Below are 17,280 nucleotides of genomic sequence, written 5' to 3'. Positions count from 1 at the left end.
TTTTGTTGTTGGGCTGTGCTGTGAACCAGCTGCTCCGTCTCAGCCACGTCAGGGACAGCCAGCATGTCTGGAAAGCACAGCAAGGCGGTCTGGCTCCGGGTGGCTTCCCAGGAATTCATAGCACTCAGAGCTGCAGGGTGGGTGCATGGCCCCACACTACCATCAAGTGACAGGTAGAGAAATTCTTGGCATGCGACAGCCATGCGAGTACCTCCTCCCCTGGAGATATTTAAGGCCCATCTGGACGCTTTCCTGTGCAACCTACAGCAGTGAGCTGCTTTAGCAGGGGGTTGGACTGGGGAGCTCCAGAGGTCCCTTCCAACACCTACAATTCTGCATCAGCAGACTGAGGCAGCACCCACAGGCTTCATCTCATTGGAGGTGGCATTCCAGCTGATGCCATGTACTTGCAGTGACCCTATTGAGGATCCATTCTATCAGGATAGCCACCAGCTCATGGACATCCATCCAGGTCACTATTCATGAGTTCTGGCTGTGAACTGAAGAGCACGTCCCACTTCATCAAATCATTAAGGTTGGAATAGGCTACTAAGATCACCAAGTTCAACTGCCCACCTACACCAATGTTATCCACTAACCACTGTCTCATCTCTATGGTTCTCCAACACATCCAGGGATGGTGACCCCACCACCACCCTGTGCCAATGCATCACCATTCTAAGGTCTCCATATCAACCAACCTCAGCCTCCCTAGTGCAACTTAAGGCCACAGCCTCTCATCCTATTGCTGTTACATGGGAGCAGAGGCCAATCCCCACCTCACTACAGCCACCTTTCAGGGATCTGCAGAGAGCAATGAGGACCCCCCCTAAGGAGCTTCCTCTTTTCCAGATCAAACAATCCCAGCTCCATTAACCGTGCTTCAGAAGACACCCCCTGTCCCCAACAGCACCCATAGCTCAGGCATCAGTCCTGCACCCACCATAGGCAGTGCACACTTCCTGCACCAAAAACCCCACTGTGCACTACTGTACCACTCTCAGTAGCAATGCATTGGTAAATTAGGGCAAGCTATGCTCCCCTCCCTCCCTCTCCCCCACGCAAGCATTTCAGGGTTCCTGTTGCCTGCGTGCAGGGTACGGATCAGTTACATTTATGAAGAACATTGCAATCTGTCAATATAAACACTATGTAAGCATGAGCCACTGGTAACATTACTACCGTCTTGACAAGTGTTTGCAGAGGGGGCAGAGCTGCCCAGCTCATTTTGGGGCCAGAGGAAAGCAGAGCAAACCCCGAGCTGCAGAAAGCAACACTTCCAGCTAAAAAAGAAGGGGCAAAAAAAAAGAAAAAGGGTATAACAAAATGGAGCCAGGCTGTAAATCAGAACACCCAGAAAGAAATAGAAGGGATTTGATTTATGGCCCCAACAGGTTGCAAGCTCAGAGCCATGGAGCAGACAGCTCAGGAAGGCAGCGAGCTCCTTTCCAGCTCCCCATCCTGCACACACACCGGGATGAAGTCAATCAACCCTCCTGTCACCCCAGCACAGCTGATCTTGTCATCTGCCACCTCCAAAGCCCACCACCTCCAGCCCATAAAGGGAGAGACCCACACCCAGCACAGGAGAAGCAGAAAGGGGAGGAAAGTGAAATGCAATGCTTTCCCAGGGATCCCAGCAGTCTGGGGCTGCTCCAAGCAATCCCCATCAGCATGCTGTACTGTGGTGGAAATTAGCTTTAAGGCAGCCCAGCTGCAAAGGAGAAGGCTGAACACTGAAGCAGGCAGTACACTGAAACAAGCAGATCTCAGGTGGTCTCCTCTCCAGGCAGTGCTTCCCCTACAGGATCAGCATAGACAGCACATCCCATACACACTCCCACCCTGAAATGCATCCCTATCACCAGGCATCTCAATAGGCAACTTTAAACCTACACAAGGCAGCTCCTGTATAGCTTTCCAGGCATGCTTTCTCCTCTATAGGATCAGACAGGACTTCAGAGATGCTACATCACATGCCCAAAGCCAGCCCACACCTGCTGCTTTCCCATAGTTTGGGCTAATGGGTCCCTTCTGAATAGGTACCTACAGAGACTCACTCTGCTCTTTGAGCATCAGTGTGTCCCATCTGCACTATAGCTTTGCTGTACTTGAGGTCTGAGTCACCCTCCAGCACACCCCGACCAGGCAGCCTCCAGCTACAGCACATCTGCCCCCCAGCATCATAGCCAGGCATAACTACACACTGATACAACCTCCTTATCATGTAGCCATGCCCAATTTCTGCCCCCATGCACCAATTCCCTGGAGACACTGAATTCCTTCCCTGAAATTAGACATTGGGGATTGGGAAGAGACCACCTCCAGCTGTCCCTGTGCCCCATCAGACTGCCAAACCAAGCAGCCACAGTGTGACATCTGCCCAGTGCCAGGGATGCTGACACCCAGAGCAGGGAGTCAGGCAGGTCGCTAAAGCATCGTGGTGGCTCTATTGACACTCTGGAGCATCTCACCCTATGCCTGGAAAGGGGGCTGGGATTATGAAGACCACTTCAGTATTCCAGTCCCTGCACAAACAAGGGGGGGCGCATGCAATTTTCTTATTTTTTAAGGAAAAATATATATATATATATATATGATATGATTCACATTGGAATAAACACCTGGAGTAGATTCTCTCTGCATATGTCCACCTTCTCTCTAAGCAGCAGCACAGCCAGAAGGGTTGAATGCCAACGACTACACGGCACCTGCAGAAGCACCAAACCCCACCAGGGGTATTTCCTTGCATCCTCAACAAGAGGGATCTCTTGGAAGGACAAAGATCAGCAGCAGATGCTGCTTAGAGCCACAGCAGAGGAGCAGAAAGCAGCACAATTTGCATAAGCAAACCTCCCTACACCGCAGCAGCCTCAGAGCTCATCTGGCCAAGCACACATCTGGCAGCATCCCCTCTCCCCTCCTTATTGCCAGCAAGGGAGTCTCAAAGCAGAAACCAGCAGCTGTCCTGGGACCCAGGGAATTACCCGGCACAGTCAGAGCATCAGACCCTACAACACACCATGATCTGAAGTTCAAACCTACACCAGCCCCCATGAGGCCAAATCCTAGAAGCCAAATGACTGGAAGGAGTTACCTGCTGCACTACAGCAGATACAGGCGCTGCTTGGATTAATGGGAAAGTTACAGTCTTATGAGCCCCATCAGTCCCTGAGGCACAGCACAACTGTGCAGTGCTGGTGGTCTCCAGCAGATACACGAGCTGTGGTGGTGGAGGGGGGGGAAAAAAAGGGGGCTTTTCCCAAAAACCTGCATGCACAGAACAGACGGTTTCCTTGCAGCAAATGCAGCCCCAAGCAGCAGGAAGTTAAACAGTCCTCGAGTTGGAAAGAGAAGATGTGAAGTAGCCCTGTTTGGAAAAGCGTGCCAGACCACAAGGCAACGGACAGGCTTCAACACCGGGATTTGTTTTACTGGAAAGAAGTGGGGGGAAAACCTCAAGACATTCCCTGGGGCCGGTCCAGTGGCTCCTACCAGCGGTCACAATGCAACATCCTAAAGAGAAGCGAGCAACACCGTTCTACCAGGGAAAACGGAGTTAATGAGCTATTCACACCCCGCACCCCAACCATTATGGAGGTACCGCTACTTATTTAGGGTAAGATCTTTAAGACACACCCTACAGACACCCCCAAAAAAAGCACAGAGGAGCAGACAACACGCTCAAAACCACTAGACCCTACGCTAAGAGACGGAGATGGGGAGGTCAATCTCTACAAGGCAATAAAACGAAAGGATTAGAGGGTTTTTATAGGGGTTTTATAGGGGTTTACGGACTCCCCCGGCCCGGAGCGCGGATCCACCTGCGCAGCGCTCAGCGGGAGCGGAGTTATAGCGCCCCCTGCTGGCCGCCCGGCAGCGCACAGGTGAGCGCAGCGGACAGCGGGATGCGGCGGCTCCGAAGCCAACGCAGGGAAACCCACCCCTACCCCCGACTATATGGGACATAAGGATGGAGACAGCAGGACGAAGACAGCAGCGTGAGTCCCCCGGTAAGAAAGAAATAAGTTATTATCCCCCATCGGAGCGATGGTGGGACCAACGGGTCTGCCAGCACCTGTGCTTAAAGCATTAGGAAAGAAGTTTAAAGCTAGTGGGGAAAAATAAGTTTTTTTCGGGTGTTTTCTCTGTTTTAATAGCGTAACAGCATAGGAAAAGAGCCGCCTGACCCGCTGCAAAGCTGGTGCTGCCTCCAGACCGTCTGGATCTGCTTGGAACGAGGTGCGACCCGGGGGCAGCAAAAGGAGATAGGGGGAATAAAGCGGTAGGGCTCAAAGCCCAGGGACCCTATGCAAGAACGCTGTCAGAGCGGGTGGAGAGGATGCTCGGAGATGCAAGATACCCTTATCGCAATAGCCATAATCATTTATAAAAAAGAGCGAAATGTCGCAGACTTCGGCCGCCGGGCACCTACCCGAAATAAGCGGCGGATGGCCGCGGGGTGCAGGCGAGCAGCCCTAGAAGCGCGCAGGAGGAGAGCCATCCCAGCAGGACGTGTCCATCCAGCATCTTGCAGCGGCTCCGGCGCTGCTCATCTCGTTCCCCCGCCGCGCCCGCTGCAGCCCCGCCGCCCGCTCCGCTTCTTATAGCGCTGCCCGAGGAGCCCGGCCGGCCGGCGGCGGGGCGGGGAGGGGAGGGACTGAGATGAATGGGAGGGGTCATTGGGATGGAGGGATTGGGCCAGCGGGGGGGTGGGGGCGTAAGCTTGGGAGGGTGGGGGGTGTGGTGGGGCTGGGGGGCGGAGGAGGCGGGGTGTTTCGCTTTATAGGGGCGGGGAAGGGACACCCTGAGCTGAGTGGGGTTGGGGGGGCTGTGAGTGGGGTGTTGTGCAAAGGGGTGAGTGTGCAAGTGGGTGGGTGTGCTACGAGTGGAGTGTTGTGCAAAGAGGTGGGTGTGCAAGGGCTGAGTGTGCCACGAATGTGGTGTTGTGCAAAGAGGTGGGTGTGCAAGGGATGGGTGTGCCACGAGTGGGGTGTTGTGCAAGGTGAGGTGGATGTGCAAGGGCTGAGTTTGCTGTGTCTGGGCAGGTGTGCAAGAGGTGAATGGTTGTGCAAGGGGGATGGGTGTGCCACAAGTGGGGTGTTGTGCAAAGGGGTGGGTGTGAAAGGGCTGAGTGTGCCATGAATGTGGTGTTGTGCAAGGGTGATGGGTGTGCAAGGGCTGAATGTGCTGTGTCTGGGCAGGTGTGCAAGGGGTGAGTGGTTGTGCAAGGGATGGGTGTGCCACGAGTGGGGTGTTGTGCAAGGGCGGTAGGTGTGCGAGGTCTGAGTGTGCCACGAGTGGGTTGTTGCACAAGGGGGGTGGGTGTGGAAGGTCTGAGTAGGTGCTGTATCTGGGCAGGTGTGCAAGGCTGAGTGGTTGTGCAAGGGATGGGTGTGCCACAAGTGGGGTGTTGTGCAAGGGGGAGGGTGATTGGGCAGTGGGTGTGCAAGGGGCAAGTGTGCAAGAGGTGAGAGGTTGTGCAAAGGTTGGGTTTGCAAAGTGTGAGTGGGACAAGGCAGAGCAGGTGTGCAAGTTCCAGTTGTGCAAGGGGTGGGCAGTTGGTATGTTTGCAAGGAGCGGGTGTGCCAACACTGGGCTGCTATGGCAAAGCCTTGTGCAAGGGCCATAAATACAAGGGCAAAGCAAACCTGCGATGTTATCCATGCACGAGGGGTGTGCAAAGGGTGAGCAGCATGGCTGGGAAGCAGTTAATGCCCCAAATGTCAGCTCTTGGAACCACATATGGTGGCAGTGCTGCTCTCAACGTCACTCTCACCGTCACACTCAGCTCACACACAGAGCAGCTCCGGCATCTGGCAGCAGCTGAGAACAAAAAGGGTTTCCTCCCTAACGTGTGTGTGTGTGTGTCACACTGCTGAGCCACCCCATGTCCCTGCAGTGATGGGCATAGGGCCATGAAGCCCTGAGCAGAGCTGTGCCCAGCAGGTGACACTCAGATGCTGGACAGACCCTCAGATCACCTCCATGAGCAGCCTGTAATGCACCACGCCAAACACTGCACATCCATACGCTGGGTTTGAGGCATCTTTGTGCAGGTTCTGGATGGGAAACAGCTTTCAGGCTCAGCAGACAGCAATACTGCATTAAAGCCCCATCTAGAGGCCTTTCTTCAAGGAGAGTTTGGGAGATAGTGACCAGGTATGGGGTCACAATGGGTATCCCCATGCTCCTAACTTAGCTTCTCCAGCATAAGGACGTAGCAACAGCAGTATAGGAGGGAATGATGAGCATGGATATATATATATAGCATCAGAAGGCTTTGCCTGAGTGTTTCCCTGCTGGAAAAGTCTAAGAGTCACCCTTCATGCACATCCCTGGGGTGCCCGCATGGGGAGAGGGGAAGGAAACTCCAGTTCCTCCAGGCAGAGATGTATAGGGATGGTTCCTGGAATGGCAGAGCAGCCCTTGGCCTTACTCATTTCCTCTACCCACAGCAGGTCGGGGAGATGCACCGGGACGTGAATGACACTTTCCAAAGTGAGACAGCACTGAAAATAGTCCACGCTTCTGCTTTCAGCAGAAAGGGGAAGGCTAAGGATGCTGAAGTCGCCGCGGGTGCATTGCTGGTGGACCACGGACTGATGCAGGGTGCATCACCCTTCCAGGACTGTGTGATGGTTTTCCAGGACCTGCAGTGGTTAATAAAGCCCGGTGCTTCTGCTCAGCGTGGTGGCTTTGGTGGGTGTCCATAGAGCCACCGACAGCAGAGGGCAGTGCCACATCGGCGCAGCTGGGATGCATTCGGCGTTATGCTGTTGTATTTCAAGGATGGAGGGATGCAGCCAAATCTGATGGTTTTAGTGACAGATTCACAGAAGAAAACAGTGCTGTTGGCAACGTGGTAAGGTCTTCTTTAGGATTGAAACAAGATATTGGGCACAGTGAGAATGCTGTGCGAGGAGGTGGTCACTGTTGCTGTTTATGTGCTTGTATCAGCAGCAGAGGGAGACTGAGTTCTTACAGGATCTGGTAGCAATGGGACAAGGGGAATGGTTTTAAGTTAAAAGAGGGGAGATTTCTGTTAGATGTTAGGGGGAAATTCTTTACTCAGGGGGCAGTGAGGCACTGACACTGCTGCCCAGAGAGCTGTGGGTGCCCTGGCATCCCTGTGCTCAGGGCCAAGTTGGATGAGTGCTGGTCAACCTGATCTGGTGGGGGGAAATCAGCCCATGGCAGGGGGTTGGAACTGGATGATCTCTGAGGTCCCCTCCAACCCAAGCCATTCAGATCCCAACACTGGGGCTTCAAGTCCCACCACTGGGGCCAGCCCTGCCTCTCATCCCATGGGTGACACTGCCCTGTGACAGCCACCAGGACTTCCTTTCCTCAGGCAGCCAAGGCAGCCGTGGCCTCCCCACCAGGCTTCCCAGGCACATCAGAGCACAGGGCATCTGCAGGGTGACTTCAGGTTTTCCTGCTCCATGACTCAGCTCTTGAGTGGCTCAGACTGTGCCCGTTGCTCCAGTGGCTTCTTTACCCCAGAAGAGACCTTACCACCATCCTTGATAGGATTTCAGAGGGAAACTTGGCTTCCTTTATGGCTTGGCATTCCCCTCCCTATGCGTGCTTTTCCCCTGTCCATCCTCCCCACTGCAAAAGGAGAGGACATTTGAACAGCTCTCCCAGGTTTTGCTGCATGAATTGAAGCTCTCCAGTGTGGTGCCTCCAGCTCAGCGGGGTGGTTGAGTCATAGAGGGAAGGAAAATACCCATGAGGTCATCTCGTTCATCCCTCTCTGCCAGTTCTGCATGGGTTCCCCACCAGATAGTTGGCACCTGCTCCCAGCCCAGAGTAACTCAAGCAAGGCAGCAAAAGGTGGGGACCTCACTGGGCACTGTGAGAAGCCTTCAGCTGTGTTTCCTTCCTCAGTTTCCTTAATTAGAAGTAGGCCTGGCATTTATCTGCCATCCGGATATGATCTGAAATAACAGACAAGAGCCGGGCTCACCGCCTGCCCACGGGTTTTTGGTTATTCCACCATCCCTGGGACCACACCAGACAATTTCCAATTACACTTTTTTTCACCATCACATGGATTTCCAGGGTGTTTCCTCACTCTGAGTGATCACAACGTGGGCTCAGAGCCAGGATCTCACTTCTTTTCCACTGGGCAGCTGGCATCACCCTGCGGACAGCCCTGAACTTCAGCAATGCAATGATTTGTGCTTGTTTGTATTTGTTGCACTGTGTTGTGTGTTTGTTGTGTTGTGCCTTGTTGTGTTGTGTTGTGTTGTGGGGTTTTGTGTTGTGTTTGTTGTGTTGTATTGTGTTGTGTTTGTTGCATTGCTGTGTTGCTTTGCTGTTTGTTGTGCTGTGTTGCATTGCTTCGCATTTGTTGTGTTGTGTTGCTTTGTGTTTTGAGCTGTTTTGTGTTGCTCTGTTGTATTTGTTGTGTTGCGTTGCATTGCTTTGTGCTTGTTGTTTTGCTGTGTGCTGTGTTGTGCTGTACCTGCCAGCATCCAGCTCTGAGGGCCAATATTTTTAGAGGGCAGAGATGTGGTTCAAATATGCCCATTGTTTCCATTGGCAGCCAGTCTGAGAGCATCCCCCTGGGCTCTGGGTAGTGCAAATCACTACAAACAAGGAGCATCTGAACCTGGTAGCTCCTGACTGGTGCATCCCCAGCTCTAAACCAACTGCAATCTGTTACTTTGGAGCTACTGAAGGCAAAAAGCAAAGAAGAGCCTGTCATGCCATAGCTTCCCATAGACGGCAGAGATGCTGGGACACAGCAATGCTGTAAGTCTCTGCATCCCCAAGTTACAGGAGGTGGGGCCGCCAGCTTTGTCCCCTGAGATCCATCTGCCATTGGGTTCAGACAGACTGAGCTGTAGCCCACTGAGCTGTACCTGATGAGGTTTTGTTCATTCCTCTCTGATTCTACCCCAGAACGAGCTGATCTGATGGAAACATTCAGAATCAGGTCATGGAGCAGACCCAAGCAGAACACCTTACCAAACCCCAACAAGCAATAGGATTCTCTAGCCCTTACTCCTATCACAGATCCCTTCTCTTAACTGATTACAGGATCCATTTTAAAATACTTCAAATGAGGCTTAACCACCAGGTCCCCAGGCACCTGTTAGATGGGAGCTATAGTCCAGCCAGGCTGGATGGGGCTTTGAGCAACCTGATCTAGAGGGAGGTATCCCTGCCTATAGCAGAGGGTTGGAGCTAGATGAACTTAAAAGTCCCTTCCAACCCAATTCATTCTATGGTTCTATGATTCTAAGTGTGAGCACTTACTCCTGGCCCAAGGTGACAGGCTCACACAGTTCCTTTCTGAGCATTGCCAGCTCTCAATAGTCAGAAAATCTCATAAAATCCCCACAGATCCCTTCCCATTGAGGTTATGCTATGACTTTACAGTTATGTTGTCCTGTTGTGCCACCAGGAGGAGAAATTAAAGGAGGAAACTTCAATAAAAACACAACAGAACTGCCTCATTCAAGAAAGGAAGATCTTTGGGAACATTCTCCTCTTTTTCCCCTAATCTGAAGCTACTGTTGGTGCGTTCAGCTAAAGGAAGATCCAAGCTCATCGCCCTTCCCTATGGAGGGAGCTCAGCTGCTGAGCACTTTCTCCTAGAGGTGTAGAGCATTGCACAAATTGAGTCACAGAATCATTAAGGTTGGAAAGGGGCCTCTAAGATCCCCAAGTCCAACCCCAACCCACCCCTCCATGCCCACTGACCACGTCCCTCAGTGCCACATCTCTATGGTTCTTGAACACCTCCAGTGACCCCACCACATCCCTGGGCAGCCTGTGCCAATTGTGGTGATAACCTCAAGTATGTTTTCATGTATACTGCTCCTGAGTTGTGCTACCATCTTGCAAAGGTTTTTTGTAATATCAGTGCTAATCCCTCTGAGTAAACCCAAACAGCTTGTCCTATACGTGGGCACCTTTCTAGTGTGATTTCATGGAGAATCGGGGACTTCATAGTCAGGGCCAGAGTGACTTTGAATGCAATTAGTCCCAGTGCAAAGTAAAGCCCTATTGTCTTTATGTCAAACAGACATGCTAGAAAAGAATGTTTTTGTTAGACAAAGCAGCAGGAGGTATCCTTTAGGTCTGAAGGAACAGTGTCAGGCAAGCAGGTATTCTTGTTCACAATACACTTGATCCTATGCTGTAAAACAGGGTGATTTACCAGCCAGTACTTGAGGGTGTTTACTGATAATTTGTTTCCTTTGGAAAATCAACAGCCAGATAGGAGAGACCTGAATCCATGCAGAGTGGAGGGAGAGTCCCCTGGCTGAGCTCAGCAGCTCTTTTTAGCTTGCTGATAATGCTGAGCATAGAATCATAGAAGCATAGAATGGTTTGGAAGGGACCTTACAGCCCATCCAGCCCCAATCCCGGCCATGAGAAGGGTTGCCACCCACTAGATTAGACTGCCCACAGCTCCATTCAACCTGGCCTTGATCACCTTCTGGGTGTTCCTAACATCCTATCCATCCCCAATTTCACTCCTTTTACTTTAAAACCATTCCCCCTTGTCCTAGCACTATTGGACTATGTGAAGAGTCATGTATGTAGTGCCATCCCTGATCAGCCCCTGGCTGTGGGGGTGAGATGGTTGGGGAGATGCTATAGGTGGTAGGGGAGCAATAGCAAATGGGAAACTGGAAAACTTGAGGTTGTGATTGCACAGGGAGAGGCCTTAGGGAAAACTCATGGTTCAGTGGGGGTTACTGTGAGGGCAGAGTTCAGGAAACCACCTACAGATCCATAGGAGACCTCATTAGCTCTGCTCCTGTAAAACTTTCTGTTTACCTCATCCTTAGGGTGACAGTTGCCCTGGGATAACCTATTCCTCTATCTTTAAGGTCACACACCTTACCGCTGTATTGTAGGGATGGGTGGCAGTGACCAGGGACACAAACAAGTCAGGGGTCTTTGACCTTGAACATATATTAACTGTGCAAGATCCCTGAGAGGGGAAAGGAGAGATACGATGATGTGGAGGGTAAAAGGGAAAGGAGAAAGAAAAAGGTATGAGAGAGAGAGAAGGGTGAAGCAGCTGCATTTCTGGAGCCCAGCAGGACCTTGTTTGTGTGTCCTGGCAGTAGTAACCACTGTCCCACAGAGGGAGGTATTGAAAAATGTGTACACCCTCCTGAGAGGAAATCCCATGGAATCCTGGAGCATTTTCAGCTGACGTTTTGTAGTATGTGATGTCCACATTTTCTAACCATACTTCTCATGTTGCCATCCACAATGAGGTATTTCAAGTTCCTCTAAATAACTCCTGCCCTTGTTTTATCATCATCATCCTCGTCCTTTTATTTGTTCCTAGTTTCTTGTCACCATCTCATTTGTTTTCTTTTTCTTGGTGGTAAAGGACAAGCTATAGCATCTGCTTTTCCTGGGCTGTCCTTATGCATGGGGACAAATATGACTGGGATGGGATGGGATGGGATGGGATGTGTTGAGTGTCAGTGAGTGGTCATGGGAAGAAAGGAAAGAACAGTGCTTGTGTGGGTGGATGGGGTTGGAGAAGCTCGTTTGGATCCAGTTCTCTCCACTGCCTTCGCGGTAAAGGGATACTGGATGCTAATCCATTTTTTAACACGACAAAGAATATAACAATAGCGGATGAAGAGTAGATCTGAATAGTGTGATAGTATCTGTTTCCTTTTTTTCTCTTTTTCCTTCCCTTCCCTTCCCTTCCCTTCCCTTCCCTTCCCTTCCCTTCCCTTCCCTTCCTTCCCTTCCTTCCTTTCCCTTTCCCTTCATTTCCTTTCCTTTTGTTTTCCCTTTCCTTTTTCACTTTCTTTTTCTTCTTTTTCTATTTTTTTTGGTAATGCATATTGAGTTTTTTCGGAATGGATATGTGGGAGGGACAGAAGATATTCACAAATTCATGTTGAAATAGTCTGTGCTGAAAAAGGCAGAAGGAAGAAGAAGGAAGGAAGGAAGGAAAGGAAGGAAGGAAGGAAGGAAGGAAGGAAGGAAGGAAGGAAGGAAGGAAGGAAGGAAGGAAGGAAGGAAGGAAGGAAGGAAGGAAGGAAGAGGAAAGGCCAAGAAGAAGGGCAGGAACGGAGGGAAGGGAGGAAGGAGGAAGGGAGGAAGGGAGGAAGGAGGAAGGAGGAGAGGAAGGGAAGGGGAGGAAGGAGGAAGAGAGGAAGGGAGGAAGAGAAGGGGGAGGGAGGGAGGGGAGGGAGGGGAGGGAGGGAGGGAGGGAGGGGGAGGAGGGAGGGAGGGGGGAGGGCAGGAGGGAGCGAGGGAGGGAGGAGCGGAGGGAGGCGAGGAGGGAGGGAGGAGGAGGGAGGCAGGAGGGAAGAGGAGGGTAGGAAGGGAGGAAGGGAGGAAGGGAGGAAGGGGAGAGGAGAGGAGAGGAAGGCAGGAAGCGGAAGGGGGAAGGGAGGAAGGGAGGAAGGAGGAGGAGGAAGGGAGGAAAGGGGGAGGGGAGGAAGGAGGAAGGAGGAGGAGGAAGGAAGGAAGAAGGAAGGAAGAAGGAAGGAAGGAAGGAAGGCAAGGAAGGAAGAAGGAAGGAAGGAAGGAAGGAAGGAAGGAAGGAAGGAAGGAAGGAAGGAAGGAAGGAAGGAAGGAAGGGGGGAAAAAAGAGAAAAAAAGAAAAAAGAAAAAAAGAAATGAAACATTTCCCTTCAGTAGTCTCTGGACTTCTGTCCCAACTTTCTAATCCTCTTTTTTGGGGTTTAGGATCCCTATCTTCACCTCTCTTCACCTCACACCGAGGCTGCTTGTGTTCTGTGGAGAGGTGCCGAGAGCACGATCCAAAACCACTCAGTACCTGTGCTTGAGTTGAGATGGCTCAAAACAGTGGAATATCACTAGGATATTTACTAGGGGGGATCATTTCCCTGCAGTCCCACAGCATGGCCAACTATTCATGCCATGTAGGTTAGCCAGCAAACCCATCTTATTGAATGCTGAAGTAGAAAGAATCCAGCCATGAGATCTGGCAACCCGTCAGCTGCAAAACAGCCAGAAACAAACTGAGCAAAAATATTTTTGTAGTCACAGTATCAAGCCCACCCATTGAACCTATGTCGGGTATTTTCCAGCACTGCAGAAATTCTCTCTTTGCTTTTATTTTTAGACGAAGGGTGATTTCGGTCATGTTATTTCACTTTTTGGACATTTCATGCTAATAAAAGGGTTTTATTTGATGATGTTTAGTTTTCTTTTAAAAATTAGAGAAGCAGGCTTATGATTTATTGAGGCAACTGACATGACATGTTCTGGAAGGCTGTTGTCTGTCTGATATTCAGTTTGAGCCGGGCATGAGAAGAGTGACAGATTTTGGCTCATGAGCTCCCATTTGGAAAAAGTCTCCCATCAGAGAGTCTCCACTCCCATGATCAATGGGAGCATTTGGAAAGAGAAGAACTCAGAAGTCAGAATGGTGGTCACGGGTCTGGTCAGCTGTGATGTTCCTGGATGGATGCTGGGCAAAACACAGATCCTATTGGTGGGACCCAACCACCTCCATTCAGAGATCTCCAGACAACTGTCCTGTGTCTGCTGGTGGGCACCTCAGGCATCCAGGTGGCTCTGGAAGACATGATGTAGGAGTGAAGGTGTATCTTCTACAGCTGCAGGGCATCTCTAACAGCCCTAGATGACCATGTCTGGACACTTGAATCCCACCTCATTGACTGCACTGAGTATTTTCATTGTCTGTAGAGGGAGCTTGGACACCCAGGTTGCTTGTAAAGACTTAAATGTTCCCAGGGTTAGAACTGTCTGAGTAAAGGATCATGTATGCTATGCTACCTGTCAGCTGCTAGTCCAGCTCTCTGCCTGCTTGTTCAGTGTTTAATACCTCCCTGCACAGCCAGGATGATGAAATAATCATTTTGCAATTTGCCAGCTGCTGCTCACGCTCTTGTTAACCTTATTCCAGGCCACCACATCTCTGAAATCCTTTACCACTTCTTTCCATCTAAAGTAGCAGACAGAATAAAAATGCCAGCTCTCAATAGGTAACTCACTCCTGGGGAAAATGTGAATATCAGTACTGAGCTCGCTGGTGCAGCTGGGGTGGTCTCCAAATAGAGCCGTTGCCATGGCTCAGGGCTGAATGGTGTGATGCCCTCATATTTAGGCATCCAGCTGTCACTGACAGTGGGACACTATCATGATAAATAGGTGTCCAGGACTGGCCCCTTTACACATCTAAGCTCTCATTTTAGTCAGCGTAGATCTAGTCTGTACAATCCATACGTGGAATTGAGTTATTTACTACTAGTAACTTAGGCCATTTCAGAGCATGTGACACCAAGACCTCTCAAACAGCTTTCAGATACCTTTGAGAATCCCATATACAGCTCTGCCTTTAGGGAAGTTTATGTTTCTCTAATCCCTAGAGCCCAGATATACACAGAGATGTATCTCATTTGGCAAATGTACAGCTTGCAGAACATCCACCCATTCCCTGTTCTAACCTGAAGCAAATATCACAGTGTTCAGTATCTTCGTCTCATCATGACTTTGACATCCTGATGGATCACATTCCCCCATCATACCATCACATCACAAGTTTTTCCTTCTCTTTAAAATGTAGAGAAGTGGAGATTTAGTACCCAGAATTTCTAGCAGCAACCCCAAGGAAAATGATAGGCAATTGGTACTGGGTAATCCATAGAGCGAAAACAAAAAGTGATGGTTGGACTAGGAATGCATATAAAGGCAAGGTACACAATACAAGGGTTAATTAGCACTGATAGGCTAGAAAGGAATGATTAATTCTGCCCCATAAAAGAGCTGAAAGGTGCTTCACCAGTGTCTCCCACTGAGCAAATTTGTGTGCCACAGTGGCTACGGAGCTCAGGCATCGCATTTCTGCATCCCCAGCAAAGCAACACACAGACAGGTATCATAGAAAGGCAAGGATGAAGGATGAATGGCAGCTATTAAGCCTCCTGAGATTTGATACAGGGCATGGATTTGGGCAGGATCCCTTTCCAAGGTCAACACGATGCCCATGAAAAAGTTGAGAGCACCGGCCTTGGGAGCATGATTGGCCACATGAGAGTCCAAACTTGGCCATTGCACTGCAATATCCACATGGCACTGGCAAGATGGACAAGTCAGGGTGCTTTCTGTATAGGACCCATTGTTCAGCAAATCAGAGAGCCTTCCTCTGTGGTTAATGGGTCAGCAAATTCTGTTGCTTTAATGGTTAATCATCTACTTGCATTGTTCAACAAGTAAACCCGTGCAGATAATGCTCTGTACCTACAGTTCATGTGACAGGCTTCCCAGCTGTGAGCAGGGAAAGTGTTTGGTGCTGGGAGGACAGCAGAGAGGAGGAATGCTGAGCTCCAAACTGTTGGAAACATCTGGAGCAGTAACATGCATAAATATGTATCTATGTCCACATACAACCATACCTGCATGCACATGCAAAAATACATGCATGAACAAACAGGTTCAACCCCAGACCATTTGAGAGCTGTTAGATGACTGCCAGATATCACAGAATTGACTACACGTTGCCATGCTCAACTCATTCCAGCATCTTTTATGCACCAAATCAGGCTGAGGGCCAGCAACACGTAGGATCTCAGAGTCTCACTATTACCTCTCATTCCTTTTACACAGGCACCATACAGATCCACACTTCTGTATTCCAAATTCACACATCTCACCCCTGCATCATATGCTGTCTGCATAGATCCAGCAAAGAACCTTTGGAGCTGAGAGTCAGGTAGCCAAATTCTACCCAAAAACATCCTTGATTTGCTGGTGTCATTTTGAAGGTGTCTATTGCTTTAACAGCTTTAAAACTTTGAATTCTTTGAGTCTTCGGAGCACTGGAGTCATCCAGATGAGAAGTTAGACGTTGCTGAGGTAGAAGCAGGAGTTTCTGGGTCCAATTTTCTGATTTACTACATTCAGTCAATCAAACTACGTAATTATGTCTTGACCTAAAAAATCTCTTTTTCTGAGGCATTGAAAAAATAGGCACTCCAGTTTGCTGAAAGTAATGGGGATTTCAGTCAAATCTAAATTGATGAGGGGTAATTTTATGACTGGTCTAAACTGAGCATCCAGCCCCACTTTCTTTTTGGGATGACCAGTGTCATCCCAAAACAGGTGTCTCTAAGAGGGGATGGAAGGAATCACCAACCTTCAGTATGCTGGGGTTATGCCCTCTATAAATGCCATTAATACATTCCCATCTCCCTCAGTAGAATGCATATTGTATATGGTAAATCACACAACCAGGCAACCTAAGACTGGGTAAGCATTTTATTAACTGATGAAAACAGTCACATCTCAAACAATAGCAGCTCACAGGCCAGACAAAGGGCTCCCCACAGCAGCCTTGAAATGCTTATTACTCAATACACTCAATACACTTCAAGTCCACTTAGGAACAACTGCCTTGACTTTGTGTGATCATCTATGGTGGTAAGAGGTAATAGGAGAATGGTCCACAAACACTTTGAGTGTTTGTTCCTCCCAGCGGATACTTGTCACTTGGGAAGTACTTCCAACCTTCCAGGGCACAGATGGGTGGCTTTGAAGTCGAGGTCTACTTCCCGACTGGAGAGGCACTGACACCTCAGCCTCACTGACTTCTTTTGTCGTCAATGAACACAGTGATGGATGATGGGGAGAGGTCATGGCCATGAGGTTAGAGGATCAGCAGTTGAAGTTAGTTCCTGTCTCCAGAAACAAAATGGGCTTAAAAGCAGTGAGCAGCCTGTATTTTCTCTACAAGGAAGTAGATTTAGACTTCTGGCCTAAGCTGGCGTGGATCTTTCTGCCCTGGTTTCAGACTGAACTTCTTCCACTTGTCCTTGTGTTACAGGTATCTCCATTTTGAGAGCAGTCTGTAGGCAGAGCCCCCAGCCTTGCTGATGCAGATAAGCCTTCTGCCTCAGCCAGTCACATAAAATTAAAGGTAAAAAAGACATAGACCTGCCCTCATAGACCTGGTTTTGCTCAGCAACCATGAAGCAGAGCCCATCATCCTGTATTCCAGGATTTGTCCTGTTAATATAGATAAAAACACAGGACCCTCTACTCATCTCAAGGCAGGAATCTGGGCTTTCTTCCTAGCAAAAAGAAACCTTTACCTGTCTCAGGCTTTCTATAGTCATGGGAGTACAGAATCATGGAATCATTTGAGTTGGAAGGGATATTTAAAGGTCATCTAGTCCAACAGCATGGCTCCTCTAGAGAGGAGACAGCAACTGAGTTGAAGAGAAGTCTCAAATAAAGCCCTGTGAAGGGCAATGGAAGGAATGGACTTGTAAGACAAGGAAGGAGATG

At 49.8% G+C, this 17,280-nt stretch overlaps 1 protein-coding gene across 1 annotated transcript in view; it reads right to left on the bottom strand.

The window, feature by feature from the left end:
- Positions 1–4,564, bottom strand: part of WNT9A (Wnt family member 9A) — a 53,392-nt gene extending 48,828 nt beyond the window's left edge. The window contains exon 1 of the mRNA XM_015852987.1: positions 4,436–4,564. Within this exon, the coding sequence (XP_015708473.1) occupies positions 4,436–4,530 (95 nt within the window). The 5' untranslated portion in view covers positions 4,531–4,564. The remainder of the gene's footprint in view (positions 1–4,435) is intronic.
- Between the last annotated feature and the right edge of the window lie 12,716 nt (positions 4,565–17,280).

This window comes from Coturnix japonica, chromosome 2 (assembly GCF_001577835.2).
Source record: "Coturnix japonica isolate 7356 chromosome 2, Coturnix japonica 2.1, whole genome shotgun sequence".
Classification (NCBI taxonomy): Eukaryota; Metazoa; Chordata; class Aves; order Galliformes; family Phasianidae; genus Coturnix; species Coturnix japonica.
Note: the sequence above shows the minus strand (reverse complement) of the source record. Positions and strands in the feature narration are given on the sequence as shown.